The 17,775-nt window shown below is 38.2% G+C and overlaps 1 protein-coding gene across 1 annotated transcript in view; it reads left to right on the top strand.

Moving 5' to 3' along the window:
* Nucleotides 1-17,775, top strand: part of grm7 (glutamate metabotropic receptor 7) — a 136,947-nt gene that overhangs the window by 43,304 nt on the left and 75,868 nt on the right. Inside the window, exon 2 of the mRNA XM_087780777.1 lies at nt 11,594-11,810. Coding sequence (XP_087636903.1) covers nt 11,594-11,810 — 217 coding nt within the window. The remainder of the gene's footprint in view (nt 1-11,593; nt 11,811-17,775) is intronic.

Here is a 17,775-nt window from a genome sequence, read left to right as displayed (position 1 = left end):
TCAATCAAAAGATAAAAGTATCTCCTACCCTTCTTGATATTGGAGATGACCTCAACATAAAATATCATGCATCAATCTCTCATTTGTATTGTGTTTTTGTTTCTAAATCAAATTCAAGGTGCACTTCAGGGATATTTTTCTTTCCAAAGATTCTTCATTTTCTTGTCATACAATTGTACACATTTAAAATTAAAGATTTGTTATAAATTATGAGATTTACAGAATTCATGTTATCTCCAAAATATAGAACGTTGAGGTGGTAAATGAAATCAAGGCTGGCTAATTTGTCAATTTGTTATTGACTAGCTAAGCTAGCAAGTGTAAAATATTGTAAGAATTAAGAGGTAAGAGAAAAGAGTTTATCTTCTAGTGTTAAAGTGATGCTTAAATTTCAATAATTTTCTCCTCACCCTCATGTAGACTAAGGCTTGGGATTTATCCGTTCCTATTTAAAGTTTTGAGAAAAGGTAAGTCCGTTTTAACATAGCAACTATTTCTTAAAAATCTAAGACTGGCTATATCTAGCACTTTAATCAACTAGCTAAGATTTAACATGACAGTTGGGGGGAAAAAAACAGACAATTGTAGCTATTACAGGGTGGTCAGGTCAAGCCTTGCCTGCTTTAGACCTTGGCTTCTGCAAGTTTTAATGTAGCTTAACCCTTGTGTTGTCTCAGGGTCAAGGAGAACGACCCGCCTGGCTACCAGAAATACATATGCAGTGGTGGAGGTCGTTCCATTTGACCCATAGACAACACGAAGGATACAACAAACACATTTATTTTCAGGCCTTTGGGTCCCCTTGACCCTGAGATAACAAAAGGGTTAAAGATACAGTGTCCTTGTAGTAGACAAATAAAAAGATGTTGTTAATAAAAGGAGATTTTTGAAAAAATAATACATGCTAATGCAATGCAAGGTTGAGGTTGTCTTGTTCTTGAATAAAATAACTAGAAATTGTTTTATTTATCTTTTAGCATCTTTAATTCTGATGTTGTTTCAATCACTTTATTCACATTTACATTTAAGTATTACATAAAATTGTCTAGAAGTCGTTCCCCCCCGTGCAGAAAGCATCACCCTGGGCTGAACTTGTAATTTGCTCAGTCTGGAGAGTCTTACAAAGGTCAGCACTTTGGAGCGGCCCCTGGCTAGCACTGTCATTTTGGATGGTTCCTCTAATAGTCGACAGTGAACGTTGCGCAAACATTTGCCATACGCATAAAGAGGGAAGCGTGACTGGGCGACATCCGACCACCTCCCTGAACTCCCACAAGCACACGGATCCTTGCTAATAGATGAACACAACAACCTTGATGTGCTGTGAAAGAAAAGCGTCCGACACGAGCCGCCTGAGTGACTACGTTGATAATCACTGTAATGATGATAATGACAATAATTATAATTAGCCCGGGTAAAAGTTGAGTGCATTTGGACAAAAACAAATCGTCATCACTGGAATTAGATTGCGGTGTATCCATTTTCTATCACAATAGTCACATTTGGGCATTTTTAAGGCTTTCAGAATACCCCCCCTTGTGCGTCTGGAAAGCACGTTTGAAATCGGCAAATTGGGACAATTTCAGATACACTTTGACGTCTGTCCCTAGTGTACACACACACCAGCCTGATTCAAATAGGCTTTGAATTGTTTACTATTTGGAAGATCCAGATTGTAGCAAAAATAAAATGTAGTCTGACCTTTTGTCTGGCCTGTTTCTAGTCTCTGGGCAGTAGAGTGGAATATTTAGAGGTTCACAGGTAGGGCAGGCGCTCCGGGGTTCCTTCCCTATCTTGGGGGTGCTGGATTGCACTTCTCTGATTCAACGTGGTGATGAAACGCAGTTAAAATTTCTATCGCTAGAGATTTTTCTTCAACTTCATGGCACGCTTGAAAAAGTACTCTTGCTTGAAGTTACATAATGTAACTGTGACATTAGAAGACAACACTTTTTGAAATTAAATATAATCCTGTTTAGTCCATGATTTAGGCTGTATTTAAACTCATAAACGTGGTATGATCCGCTCTTTAGGTTTTATTCTTTGTCTTGTGCCCCAGAAGGCATATAAAAAACACTTTTGGTTTAGCTGTTTTATTTGACTCTCTAAATAGACTTTCCCATCCATGAAACTTGACTATGAACAGTGATCCGATCAGCCCTTAAAGTTTATTTTTTGTCTTTTGTAAAAATCATTGTATTTAACCCTTTTGGTCAAGGTGACCAAATGGCCCGAGAACAAATGCGTCTGTGCTATCCCTTCAAGGAGATACCACAGACGCATTTTTTATAGGCTACCACGTCACCTTGACCCTGAGACAACACAACGGTTCAAAATATTCTACAAAAGGTGAACCCAAAGTGTGGAGAAAATATGATGAATTGTAGCGAAGAAATAAGTCCTAGTAGCTACCAAATTTATAGCTGTTTTAACATGATTATATTTAGTTTATTATTATCCAAATACATTCACAACAGAGTGCATAGTGTGGGTACAAATGTCACAAGATAAGAAATTTGGAAGTAATTTATTGAATCAAAAGTTGTATAACACACAACTTAACCCTTGTGTTATCTCAGGGTCAAGGTTACAGGCAGGTGAACGACCTCAGCCACTGCATATGTATTTATAGAAGCCAGCGAGGTGGTTTTACTTTGACCCAGAGACAACACAATGGATACAACAAACAGATTTCTTTTCTGGCCTTTGGGTCACCTTGACCCTGCGATAACACGAGGGTTAAACAGCTAGTACTAGTTGTTTTTACTAAAAATGGACGCAATGATTTCAGAGTTTGCACAAACAAATTATTTGAAGTAATTTATGTGATAATGTTTATAAAATATCTTGTTAATCCTTCCTTAAGCTCCAGAAGTTTGAACCACAGATTGATTGAGATCTAAGAAACACTTGAAAAGTACAATCCAAACTTTTGTTCTGTAATTGCACTTGCTTAATCATCGCTGAGGTTAAATAGTTGAATACTTAAATTCTCGGCACATTAGCAGCCAGATGAAAATGGAGATGACTTCAGATTGCAATCAGTCTCTGCAAATCCGCTTCACAGGTGCATTTAATCTTCTCACGCTCGCGTCACAGCAATCAACATTGGGCACTTTTGTTCCTCCGAGGTCAGAGCAGTTATTTAAAAGTAGAATCTTTTAGGCGGGTGGATGTTTGCTGTAGGAGCGAGAGCGATTCCAGGGGAATAGGATGCAGGGAAGTTATTTCCGAGATGCGCCTGCGACGATGTAAAAAGACATCGTGAATGGGATCCCTGTAGCAACGAGCTCTTGAGAGAAAAAAGGTTCAAGCAGCAGCCGCCTCCGCCGGCTGGGACTCGGCTGGGATGTGATTCAACAGACTTATCGCACCTTTTGACTTCAGAGTATTAACATAACAGCAGCTCTGTTAAGATAGATTCTCTATCAAATGCTGCAAATAGTTGGCTTGGAAAGAGGAGTCTTTTAAATGCAAATCACAGACGTTGGCGCGTTCCTATTACTTCGCTGCACTCCATCTCTGACCCGGTACGCCGGTACTGACGCAGCCAAGCCACGTCACAGGTGAACTTCCACCTGTTTAATTGCTCCGGTGATTCCGATTTGTAATATTTTTTTTCTGACCTTAAAACATAGAGGTGGGCTCTCCGGTTTGATCTCCACTGATTCTCAATTTGTCCGCTCCGTGGGGTCGACCCTCTTTCCAGTCACGGGTCAGAGCCATAACGCGACGCTACGTGAGTCGAGGCATTGCAATCAGTTTCCCCTGCCTCGTCCTGATTCCTGCGTTCCCCAGAGTCGGCCGGCTTTTGATCAACGTTACAGAAATGGATGACATTCAAACAGCGCTTAGATTAGACTCCGTGATGAGAGTCACCAGAGGATGATAAATGCACGTCTTTGTTCAGCCCCCGCTCCAAGTATTGTGATGCCGGAAATGCCACCGTGTGTTTTCCTCGGATCTACCGCGGGAGAATTTGGGAATTATTAAAATTCAATGCTAGTATGAGATAAAAATAGTATTCCCTTCATATTTTAATTGCTTTGAGAGCTTCTTATTGGGGTCACCAATTGCCCCCGATCTCTTTCTGTCTGTCACTTCCTTTCCCACACAGACCACCCACTGTGTAGTCTTCCCTTTCCTCCGACATGCTGGCACTGCTGTGGTCAACAATTTTCCACGGAAACTCCACATCCTACTCTTAAGCAATCTGTACAAGTTGGTCCTCTCGTCTTGGCAAACATGAACCTACACCTTAAGAAAGTCAAATCAAATTAATAAGAAAGAATCACCAACCTATCCTGGAGAAGACGTTACACTGTTTGCACACACTTGATCCCATCAAATAGTAGCTTAAGTAGCTCAGGTCTGTATTCGTCATCCTTAAAACTGTTTTTTCCAACCCGTTTAAGGCAGTTTTCAGCCATTGAGATCGGGTGTCATTCTGTCGCAACAAAGCCCAGTTGTAAAAAACAACATTGTGAATTTAATGATAAAGCCACCTCCACCCGTATCAATCGCATCCAAAAATATACTTTCACTTTACAGTTTCCTGGGTAAAAAAATGGAGAGGGAGAGATGACGGCAAGTTTAGGCAAGTCATTGCTATTGCGAAAAGGAGCTGAAATGATGGGAATCTTACAAAATGTATATGTATTAAATATGGTATGGATTTTATCAGAATTGTATTTCTCCCTTCTGCCCCCTTTCCCTCCCTCCCCTAGATGTTTTTTTATTTTTATTTTTGAGCAAATGCTTTGGAGTTGTTTGGAAGTCTTCAATCCTCGTGTTATGTCACGGTCAAAGTGACCCGGAGGCCCTCTAAACAAATGTGTTTGTAGTATCCCTTGTTTTCCCTGTGGGTCAAGGTGAACAACCTTCGTCACTGCATATGTATTTATGGGAGCCAGGAAGTTCGTCTTAACCCTGAGATAACATAAGGGTTGAGACATTTAGATAAGGCAGACGCACATACCGATGGATATTTTAATTTTTGATATAGTGTATACTGTATATATATATATATATATATATATATATATATATATGTATATGTGTATGTCACTATACAGATTGGAATCTACTAGGATATGGAATCCTACTAGTACAGATTGGAATCCTGCTACTGAAGGGTTAGGGTTAGTCCGAATTTCTCCTATTAGAATAGGAGATTGTCCTGGTAGAATTCCCATTCGTCCTAGGAATTCCAATATTCAGATCCCAATACAGTACTAGGATTTCAATCTCTGCTGGTAGAGATTGGAATTCACAAGTAGAACCTGGAATCCTCCTAGGACAGATTGGAATTCCAATATTCAGATCCCAGTTCATTAGTAGTACAGATTGGATTTCCAATCTACTAGGATTCCAGATCCTACTGGATTCCAATCTGTACTTGGACATGTGTATATATATATATACTCGTATAAATGCACTACAACTCTTGATAAATCAATAAGTAATGTCACTTTAAATCATTGTACTCCATCGCCCAAAGCTTCACTCCTCCCAGTCTTGGCTAACCTCCCGATACATTAAAAACCTCAGCCAGACATCTCAGGTTGCTTTCAACTTATCGTTGTCATTCAACATAGAACAACTTTTCACTCTATCAAAATGAAATCGATACTCCCTTAAGCCTGACCCTGAGTGCAAGCCTCCTGGATCACGTGTTCCATACATCTGGCCTTCGTCTTCTGAAAGCATTAATATCACCAGGGTTGAGTCGATGAAGAACAATTAAGTGTTTCACGCATCATTAAGTTAAAATTACTATCTTGTTGTTTTTTTTTTGGTAAGATTGATTGATAGCGCCGTGAGTGATCCCGCCGGAGATCATATTGAGTTCCTTTTTTGTATACAATGTTCAGCGATAGTATCAGCTGTCAGAGCGTGGTGATAATTAGCTGCGATGAGAGTGCTGCTTAAAGGTGAAAGCTCATTAACAACCTTCAACATGCTCTCCTGCCTTTCTCCGCGAACACATCCATCACGGCACGGCGGGTTTTTCCTGGGAGTCACTACAGAGAGGGTTCTTACTACAAACAAAATCAATTCCCAACTAACTGTGAGGATGAGTGGGCGGTGTCATCATGTGATAAAATCTCATATTCTTCAACTCCTTTTTTTTCAATCAGTGGGGAAATATTTACAAAAAACCCTCAAACCTCTCTTTTTTTCTTTAAAAACTGTATCTTAAGCAGAGGTCTTGACTAGCCTGGGGGACCACAGGTGGTGAATTCTAGCTCTTTAGTTCTCACTTCTTAAATCCAGATTTAATTTATATTTTGTTTTAGTTTTCTTTGGATTGTTTGGTTTTCTCTGTGGATTTTTTTGTCTATTTTTTTTTTTAATTGAAGTTCTCTAGAGGGCAACTAACATGTTGATTTAAGTGTGTCTTAAATAGATGTCCGACCTCTATTGTATCATCAGTATGTGTCTGTTTGTACAAAACTCTCTTTTAATTTAAAAACTTAATGTGCCGCCCACTGAACACACTCTGAAGCCAAAATGACGTTTAGCAAAAGCGCACATCTGCTTCTTTGATTTGTCAAAAATCAAGGTTTGTCATGTAGTCTCCAGCTCCAAGGGACTCATTGTATAAACAAAGTGGAGCGTGATTACTAAAATATCCCAAGACTTTCTTAACCAGATTGATAGATTTAATTCTATAATACAAAGTGTTTGAAGTGTCACTTTGCTTAATTATTGCGATAATTGCTCTACATTTATCTACATAATGTGATATTTCAGCATTTGAAATATTATTGATAGCAACAAGCTATTCCAGGCGGTGGGTTGCAGTGACATTACATACTGTAACTGGCTCACTCGGTAGGCGAGGAAGAGTTGTCTATCCGCTTTTTTAATTTGATTTGCAATCACATGACCTTGTCAGAAGCAATAAGTAGAAATTAAATAATGGCTAATAATAAAGTGTTTCGCAGTCAAGGTACACTGCAGTAGAACAATAGGTGACAACCTGTGATTGCTGGAACCGCTTGTATTAAGTCGTAAAGGCATTCTTTACCTAAGTAACTGCTGCCACCTCACGCTTCAATGCCAATCAATCTGCTTTTTGGTAGCAGACACTATATCTGGAGTTGTGAACGTGGGATACTGCTGTTCTCTTTCATCATCCTGTCGCTGGTTATGACTGAAGTGTATTTTTTCATATCCACAAATTGAGATGACCATCTGTTGTCAATTAAATGTTGGATTTATTCTCCATTTTTAATTAATCAAGTGCTCACAATGGGCTGTCAGACGCGCTTCAATTAACTTACAGGTATTAGTTCAAGCATGATAAACCTATGACCCTCTCTGTCCATAATGGCGGTTGCTATGCAACCATTCGTCCGAACATTGTGTATATTTATGTCCTACAATCTATGTTGTCAGGCATGTCGAGCTCAAGGCTGAGAGACGCATCTGCCCTGTGGTATATATATATATATGCTCTGTGACATGATTTTCCCACAGGTGAAAATCCCTCATACTACTCATTTAGAATGCAATACAACTGTTGATAAATCAATGATCAAGTGAACCCTGTTCGCCTCCTGATTTAGAATGTTGTTTGATTCATATTCTACTCAGAATTCTGGCCTTCTTTTTACTTTTTTGCGTCTCACCTCACATTTAACAAATGTCTTGCGGCTGCTGGTTTTAGGAGCCCTGATTTAAAACCACACAAACATTCTTCTCTTCAGCTTCTTCTGTGAAAATGCCATGTCAGTGTCACAGGCGGCAGGTTAACACCGCCATCATCAGATACACGCAAGTGTACCGTCATTTTCGCCTGTCACATCTCAGATGCGTAAGGATATGCCTTTGGGCAGGAAGAGGTGAAGTCTTCATGATCTTTAAAAAAATAAATAAAAAAATGGATTTGCTGTCAGCCTTTGTGCACGTACACACTTGTAATGGAGGTTCCATTTAAGGATTCATCATTCCATTCTCAAGGAATCGAGCAAAGTAGTCTCCGAGGTAACTGAACAAATAATGATACACACAAGGAGCAGTCCTGAAACTAGGCTTCGGTTCACACAAAAGAGATTTACGCTGTCTGTCTTGAGGTATGAGTCATGATGTTGTTTTTTACGATTTATTTTTACGATATTTGCCAGAATAATTGTTGGAATCAGTATCCTCCTCGCACATAGAGGTTGACTTGCACATTAGCTTGTCCTGTAGGCTGGTGACGTATTAAGGAAGTCCCCTGCCTATCACCCTATGCAGCTGGGATAGTATCCAGCCACTTCACAACCTTGATAGGTCCTGATAGTCTGCTAGCTTTAAGCCTCACTAGCAAGTCAGTCTTCACTACATTATGTCAAATGCTGTTGCCTTTAAACCCTTCAGTTATCTCAGGGTCAAATTGACCCGTAGGCCTGGAAAAAAAAAGTGTTTCCTAGTGTCCCTTGTGTTGCTTTTTGGTCGTGTGCAACGACGTTCCTGGCTTTCATAAATATAAATGAGAGCGTTCAAAAGGGATATGACATACAAGTTTTTTTTTTGGGACATTCGGGTCAACTTGACAAGGGTTAATGTTTCTTTCATAATTTATATTTAATGTGCACTCAGCACTTCACCACACTGATGTCCTTAGTAGATTGAGTCTGTTTAGTTCAGAGCCAAACGCCAGGAGCTCGCCGCCATCCTCAACTAGTACTTGAAGACTTTTTTTTTCTATCTTTGGATCTAAATAGGAAACGAAACATCCATCAGTGTCCAGTACTATACGGTCTGCCAACTTGATTAGCTTCACACTAAACCATTGATGAATGTAAAAGCTTGAGGAAACGGGAGGTGATTCGTTTCTTCCTTTGATGCTTTTTGACCATTGATAGTGAAGCGAATCCCACTTGGTTATCCCTGCAACTGTCAGTGTTTTATTTCCATTTCAGCCAAAATACTGGCCAGAGGCCTATTAAACTGCAGCTGTGTGTTCTGGCCCAAAACTGTTCGGATTAGACGGAGACAAATTCACACAGGTAGCTTAAAAAATAAAACTTCAACTTTGTAGTTTTTTAATTCAAACCTGAGGAAAGGTAATCACACACCGTCTCAGCTTGACGTGTGGAAACGGCCTTCTGCTTCAGACCTGAGAAAGTCTAGCTCTTAAATGCACCAGCGACTCCTCAACGTCTTTGTCCTCCACCACTTGAAAGGCTCGCTTGTCAGATTGAATAAAGTCCCCCAAAAAATCTTTGATTGCTAAAGCTTTTGGGCTCGCTCCAGCAAACGTTTGATGTCTTCAAATTGGGCCACTTAAACACAAAGAAGGTTAAGGTGGGATACATGATTTAATCTGATATATAAGCTAAAAGAGCATTTGTTTGGTAAATAGATAAAGGTTTCGTGACTGTCAACAAGCTAACAGATTTATTGCTCTTTATTTGCTTTTTATTACTTTTTGTTGTTGGCCATCGTTATTAAGAAATCAGACGAGTGACTTCACTTCTTTCTTACTTTTCCGACACTGTAATTATTCCTTATTTGCTTCTTAAAAACGTCAATGCCAGAATAGAAGTGTTATTTTCCATCTTTCATGTTACAAAAGACGCTTTTTTCTCATCTTTCTGATCTATTAACAATGGTCCATTGTCTAACTCTCTGTGATTTCTCCATCATTGATGTGTATGAAGGGGAATAACTGACTCACTTGACACGTCAAGTCAACAGCTACATCATGATAGTCGTAGACAAAAGAAGCAGTGCACAGCTGCCTGCTGCGACTCGCCATATTGTATGAACAACTCTGAGCAGAGATGGGCTGTAAAGTAAGATGTATGACTCCACTGATTTGTCATTTCTACAGCAGCAGGGAGGCTGGGATGAGGTAACCGACTGCCCGCTTTTCAAGTGTGGAAAATTCATCAATTTTTATGTATGTCGCAGCAACATTGAAGGCAGAGAAATGCATCTCAATCAAAGTTTAGTATGTCGCAAGACCTGACCAGGTTTTAAAGACTCACTGAACAGGCTGTTGTGTTGGGTACTCCATCCTGAAAGTTTTTTTTTTCTCAAATATTACATGAAGGTTTCTATCTGAAGTTTGTTGCGTCTTCCTTGTCTTCTTTGGTTTTCTCCAGGTACTCCAGTTTTCTCCCAAAGTCTAAAGACAAAGTGGTTGAAAGAGGAATATAAACTCACAATAGGTGTGAGTGTGTAACGGTTGTGTGTCTCTGTTGGTCCTGTGACAGGCTGCCGATTTGTACAGGGCACCCCTGCCTCTTGCCCCAAGTAGCTGGATGCATACCTCTGCCAAAGAACATATCCCCTCATCATTTAAGAATAGCATTATAAGTAATATAAATAAATAATATTATATAAATAAGAATCCTGTACAAATAATGAACTAGTAATTCCCTTTTGAACTTCTTTACTGTAAAATGAGTCTTTTTCAGTGTATTTTTAAATAAACCTATGGTATATAAAGTGAGCCGTGATTTTAAAGCAGCAATATGTAAGATTAAAAATGGTGATTGAAGCTCCCCCCCTTGTCATAATCGTGTCACTGCAATGATTGCCAAAGAGCTAATCAACTTCTTCCCCATCATTCAATAAGTTTATAAAAATAATTCCATGAACAACGAAATAGTTATTTCACTAAGAACTTCTTCACATTATAATAAGCGAGTATTTTTTTATGATATATTTTATATAAACCGATATTTTATAAATAGTTGACTCCGGGCACTCCAGTTTCCTCCCACAGTTCAAAAACATACAGAGGATACACAGTAATTCTAGCTTCCCCAGTGAAACTGCAATGTTGTAGAACCTAATGAAAATTTGGCAAACCTGCGATAAGGAAAATATAAGCGACAGATAAATAATGAATGAATGAGGATTCTAACTAGAAAGATGGAAATAGACCTAGAAATCCACACCTCTGCCAAATAGCTAAAAAAATTTCATTCAAGAATTTCATTACCAGAAAAATGATCTCATAAAAAGAGTTCTACCCACGAGGCTTTCAATGTTATTGGCTTTGAAGTGTTCCGTAGTTATCAGAACAATATCTACAATCCCTATCCATTATCTCAAAGCAATTAAGGTCATTACCAAATGGATCGCTGGTTCCTAACAGAGCTGGGTGTGTCCCGACTTCCTGAATTCCTTGAATCTGTCTTTGAAACTTGGGCTTCATTTCCTTTAAGAAATGACAATCACTTCTGCTGCAGTTGATTATAGCGTCCAACTTCTCATAACCATTATCTCCGACTTCTGCTGTAATGGACTTTAACACTCGGTGATAGTGCGGGTCTTGCCATGTCGTATCTTGTGAGTTAATGTTAGTTTTTGAGTGGGATAAAGGTTCATTAAAGAGAGAAATGGTCTGTCTTTAGAACACTATCCAATCTCCTGAATAGTAATTATTATTTCTATAGAGAAAGAACTTCTGCACACTGTTCAAGAACCATATCGCTCAGTAAATCATCATTTTTCATCATAACTGCAGGGAAAGATCCAGACAAATGAAATTGACACATTCATCTTCGGTGACACAAAGCATTATGGGACTGCAGGCGATAGACACAATCAAAGAACTAAAAAGTCGCTCCTTCTCTTTTTCTTTCAGATCCCACAGATCAGCTACGCCTCAACAGCTCCGGAGTTAAGCGACGACAGGCGCTATGACTTCTTCTCCAGAGTGGTTCCTCCGGACTCCTTCCAGGCTCAGGCCATGGTGGATATTATCCGATCGTTGGGCTGGAGCTACGTCTCCACCATCGCCTCTGAGGGAAGCTATGGAGAGAAGGGCGTGGAGGCTTTCACACAGCTGTCCAAAGAAGCAGGTACAGAAAAACATTTGAATTTAAATCCATTTTTTTCCCCATTCTATTTAAAATTACCACAAGAAAAAAGCTTTCGGGTAGATGAATTATTGATCCGTTTCTACTTCAGCTCTCTGGTGAGTCTCGGATTGTTACAGGAAGTGTAGACGGAAAAACATGTTGCGTCGTCACAAGAATAAGCACGGCCTTCAACCGCAGTTGTAGTCGTTATTGTTTAATCTGAGAGCTTGAGCTCTTTCCCGTGTGAAAACAAAACAAAGGGATATGTTTGAAATCCCAGCGCTGCTTTATATTAAAAGTGTGTCACTTAACGGTTCTTCTTTGAGTATGTTCAGCATTTATTTACTTCCACAGTAATATTACCATCTTTTTTACGTATGATTTACTGTATATTCCTTATCTCAGTATCTGGAACTCATGCCTAACACTGTGGATTGAAAGGTACTTTTAAAATAATGAGTCTGTGAGCGGACTGGAGCCTCTCCACGATACATGTGTAGATGAACCCAATTTCCCCAAAAATATGTCATTGATTTTATATCATAAAAATTGCAAGTAGACCATCAGAGATTTTGCAACAATTTGGGTGCAGTAGTCCTTGACTCCTGCATGGGTTTGAATGATCTGTTGCCTGTAATGTTCCTAAAAACATCTTTACAGTATAATAAGTGGGTTTGTATTACATTTTACATAAACCTATGTATACTATACTAATGCATTAAAAAGTGTATTTTGTATTTATTATTCATTTACATTTACACATAACACTTTATTTTTTCCCTCCTTTTTGTGTGTAATTTTTTGAGTATATATTAATCCCTCAAAATAGTCAGTTGAAGAAATGTTTTGAAAAAAACCCATATATACAAGTATAAAATTGAGGCTTATTTAGCTTAATAAAGGTCATGGCCTAATGAAAAATGCAAATCCTTTTTTTTAGGGATTTTCTTGTCTTTCTTTTTGTTTGACGGCCCCTAACAACATTCACAGAATTTAATGTGGCCCTTGGAGAATTATAATTGCCAACCCTTGACCTATAGTATATAAAGAAAGCCATAATTTAAAAGCCGCAATATGTCGGATTGAAAACCGTATTTATAGCTCCCCCAGTGTCATAATCGTGTAACTGTTGTGTTGTAGAACCTGATAAAAAATTTGGTGATAAAAATTAGGATTTTAAACTAAATGTATTTTTTTCTAATTCTCTTGACCTTAACCCTTGAGCTAGCTCATGGTCAAGGTGACCCGGAGGCCTAAAAAAAAGAAGGTTTTTGTGGTATCCCTTGTGTTGACTCTTGGTCAACCAGGAGGTGAACGACCTCCCTTTAACACATTAAGAAAATTGTTGTTTAACGTTGATACTTTTGTAATGAAAGTTCTTTACATTTCACTTGCATGAATTTGATTTTTTTTGTTTTCCCGTGTTGTTTCAAATTACCAGGAAAGGTTTGGTTTGGGGGAGATTAATTATTGATCCGTTTCTGCTTCAACTCTTTAGATTTTGGTATTAGTTGTTAATATATTTTTGCTCATTCCAATGTTAGACTTTAATGACATTAGGGGAAATAGTTTTTCTTTGAAAAAAAGATTTTTATGTACAATATGGTTGAAAAATGTGTTTCAGCATTTTACGTACATTCCAATAACGGAATAAAAAATTGGCCCAAATTAAACATTTGACTGGGAGGAAACCAGAGTAAGTGGAAAAAACCCAAACATGCAGAATTACCAAAAAATAATAGTTAAAATCAAAATGCAACTCCATCTATATCTACTCTGGTAACTATTAACTCGTGTCACATGAGGATGTTTTCTGGTAAACACTGCTTTTTAAAAATCCTTTTCCCCACCGTTGAAGTGCAATCATTTAACAGCTGTTTTGAAAGTCTTCTCTTCTCATCTATGCAAGAAATCCATTCACGGCGCGCTAATCAGTGTTGCTCTGCTGAGATTGACATCGACTCGGCTCCTGAGGCGGCGGTTCCATTAGGCCGTGGCGAGAAAGTTATGACTGACAAAGTGGATCAGGCAGATTTTCCGAAATTAACCAACAATCTCTGACAAGTTTGGAATAAAAGTCATATTTTTTTTTCATTTTTAAAGACCAGGAACACCAACAACTCAAATATAAGCCTTTTTTTTTCTGAGCGTTATTTATAATTGTTGATCGAATTAAATTATGAATGAACCCATTTACTGTTGGCCCCATTATTTAATGCAACTGTTGCTTGAGGCCAAATGAACAAAACAATTGGTTTGTGAAAGATTAAAGGGTCTTTATTATTTGACTTGGTTAAATATAGTGGCAAATGTTTAATTTGAACAAAAAAGGGTACTATGGGATGTATTTTATTACTTGGTAAGAAGAGAATACATAAGCAATTTGTGTTCAAATTCAGACCAGATTTGAACTATGAAATTCAAATGCTTCTAATGGCTAACACACAATTTCACTTAATTTTTAAAATATTAATATTGTTTTGATAAACTCTAAATATTTCCTTTAAAAGTACAAAGTACTTTAAAAAAAAAAAAGCAACTTTTATCTAAAAGAGAATACAAATAAATGTATTTTGAAGTAGGTGAGGCGCTGAAAGTAAAAATGTCACGTCCCTTCATTTTGAAATGTGCTCGCTGGTTTGTTCTGTTATAGCTGTCAATTTCCAGCACTGACCTTTTCCAAATATCAAACATGGTTAAGAGCAGGAGGGAAAGATTCGATTTGTCATTTCATTTAATGAAAGGCGCCCCTTTCATAGATGTAATCAATACAAATAAAATGACACACAAAAACGTTTTGACCATTTTTCTTTTTGTTGAGATGAACCTGATTAAATTGCTTTCAACTGCAGTTTCGGTTGTATTTTTTGCTGAGATTTTAGAAAAAATATTTTATTTGAGATAGCTATAGATGTTCTTTCACCTTTGTGTAATGCTCCACTGTTACAAAGTTCAGCATTATTTTTGCATACATTAACTTGAGTGCCATCCATTTACTAGCTGGAGGAAGTCAACGGTGTCTGAAATTACCTCATGTGGTTTCTGTCAATGCGGAGAAGCAGGGGTTCTACTCTGAGATTCACTGAGCTTTTCACCTTATCTCTTAAAGCAAATCTAGAAACGAATAATCTTCACCACTTTATCCATGGAATCTCAATCTTAGGCAACAATATTCAAGTTTGAACTTTTCTTCTGGGCGTTCCCGTATGTTTGGCAAGTACAACTGCAAATTCCTCTAAATCTCCGATGTGCTTTTGCCAAATACAGCATGTTTTTTTTTTTGTTTTTTTATTAACATACCTTCACTAGTAACAAAGAGTTTACAATAGTATTGTTTTCATCCTGTGGTTATCCAATTGACCCACAACAGGTTTCCATCATTTAGCAGGTTTCAACTTATTTATTGTTGTTAATGGAACATTTGATATTTGACCTGATAGAACCAGAACTGATTCCTTTTTTTGCTCTTTAAGTAATAAATCTTAGAATTATTTTTCAAAGATGTAATGTGAGGATTGATGGTTCATTATTTACATTGTCTGTTTAAAGTTGCTCTATACTACTGCTGCAGCTCTAGTACCCTGTCAAGAGCTTGTAGTAACACCACAGTGGCAAGTAAAGTCCCTTTCTGGAACGCTTGTACCTGAGTTTTATCCAGTGTCACTGGATAGGTTCTCTTGAAAATGTCTTCGAAAGCAAAATCTTCTATTAATATACAAATTGAAAACGTTTTGGGGGGAAAAAATGCTTTTTTTGTGTTATAAGCTATTGACAGAAAATGAATTGTGAAAATACAAACTCAAACTTACAGAGATGACACAAAAAAAAACAACCCCAACTTAAAGTTTCTTCTCCGGCCAAGTCTCCTCTGCCATCCTCTCTAGAACAACCGCTGAGGGTCATCCCGGAGAATTGGCTTGTCATTGTTGTGCCAGGGCTTGTGTCACTGTTGTTTAGTTCCACCGGCGTCTTCCTTTGCTGCTCAGGAATTGCACACAAACCACACATGGCGGCTTTCCTGGATGTAATCTGCCACGGGCAACCAAATCATTTTTAATCTGATATTAACCCAAATAAGGTAATTTCAGGAGTGTAATCTCGGCAGCACCGTAACTAGAGTGGTGGAAGTTGTAATCACTTCTGTAATGACGTATATGGGATGAATACTTGAATTTATTTCATTATTATTATGATGGATAATAAGATACAATGTGGAAAAATGAAAATGTAAATATACCCCTTTTAAGTTTAAGTTAAGTATTAAAACCTCATGTAAATGTCATGTAAAGGTGATGGACTGGCCAAGCATGTCTCCAGACCTAAACCCAATTTTTGGGGCAGAAGGTGGATGAGGGCAAAGTTTTGAATATCCGCCAGCTCCTTGATTTCGTCATGGAGAAGTGGAAGAGCATTCCAGTGGCAACCTGTGAAGCTTTTATAAACTCCATGCCCAGGAGAGTTGAGGCAGTTCTGGAAAATAATGGTGGCCACACAAAATATTGACACTTTCACTGAGGGGTGTACACTTTTTTTTTTAATGTAACTGCACATTGTCCTTTTAAATAAACTGAAACTGAAACTTTTGTTGCCAGGGGATTAGCTATTAATGGCTATATATCTAGTTATTTTGAGAGGAAAATAAATGTACACTGTTATATAATCATCAATACTTTTCATTGTGTCAAAGTATCATTTCTTCAGTGTTGTCCCATGAAAAGATATACTTAAATATCTGCAGAAATGTAAGGGAAATGTACTCACTTTTGGGACACACATGCATATAGTCGGTGATTGATAACCGAGTGATTAATAAATTAGAATTACTGCTACTCAGATGTCTACTTTATGGCCTGAGGGAAAGTAGCCAAGACCATTTTATCCTTTTGGGAGTTACAAGATTCAGTCTATACTTTGTCTTTACCGTCTCTTTTTCCCATGCCTCTAAAAGTGCTGTGAAGATGTCCGTGATGGGCAGACGGCTTAGAAGTCGGTCGGTCCATTCATCTGTGGATCGGTGCAAGAACAAAGCTGCTTTTAAAGAGTCTTCAGAAAGTCACTGCTGCCTTCTTTTTTTGTTCAGTAACGCCCCCACACGTTTCTCTTCACACCAAGGTGCATCCCAAACGGTGAATCTTCTCTTAACAAGCCATTCCAATTAGTCTGGTTCGTGGGGTTGTGTTATCTTGCATTAATGGTAATTGTTTCGAGTGGCAATGATCCTTTTCAGGCTAAATAGTTGTTTATATACGTTTTAAAGAGGTTGTAATAAAAGAGCCAGGAAAGCACTTACCAAGTGAAATGTACATTCACGCGCTGAAGCAGCTTCACCAGGAGAGGGAATTGTACTGGCTCTCCACACAAGTGCATTGATGTGTTTGCATATAGAAGCAGCAAATGTAAATCAGCCGTTGTTGCTGCCATATCTTAGACGTTCCTGCGTTATTTCTGCCTTGTTTTTACATCCAATTGTTGCCTCAGACAGATGGAAGGTTGGTTGGTTGGTTTTAAATTGCTGTGGGGCATATTGTGTTTGAGCGGACCGACAGGTAATTACTCAAAGGATTCTTGCACTTTTAATCAGGCAGTCTGGTTCCCAAAAAGTTGGAGGCAATGTTGGAAAAAAAGATTTTGCATCTTCGCATCAAATTATCTTTCGAGCATAATCACAGTGTAAACAAGTACTTGGATATATGCTTGTTTTAAGCAAGAATGCTTAAATTAAAACTAATTTGTTGATTTAAGTTTCTCTCAAATATGTCTTGGACCATTATTGTACCATCAGTATGTGTCTGTTTGTACAAAACTCTCTTTTCATTGAAATATTTACATTAGAAAATGTCCCTGAGCCTCGCCCACTGAAAACTCTTTTTTTTTTCTTGTTTACTTTAACCACGCCCACTCTGCTGTGATTGTTCAAGCATCAAAGTTTGTCACCGCAAGTCATCAATCCCGGATCTCCACCTCC

Source organism: Callionymus lyra, chromosome 19 (genome assembly GCF_982586985.1).
Source record: "Callionymus lyra chromosome 19, fCalLyr1.hap1.1, whole genome shotgun sequence".
Taxonomy (NCBI): Eukaryota; Metazoa; Chordata; class Actinopteri; order Syngnathiformes; family Callionymidae; genus Callionymus; species Callionymus lyra.
Note: the sequence above shows the minus strand (reverse complement) of the source record. Positions and strands in the feature narration are given on the sequence as shown.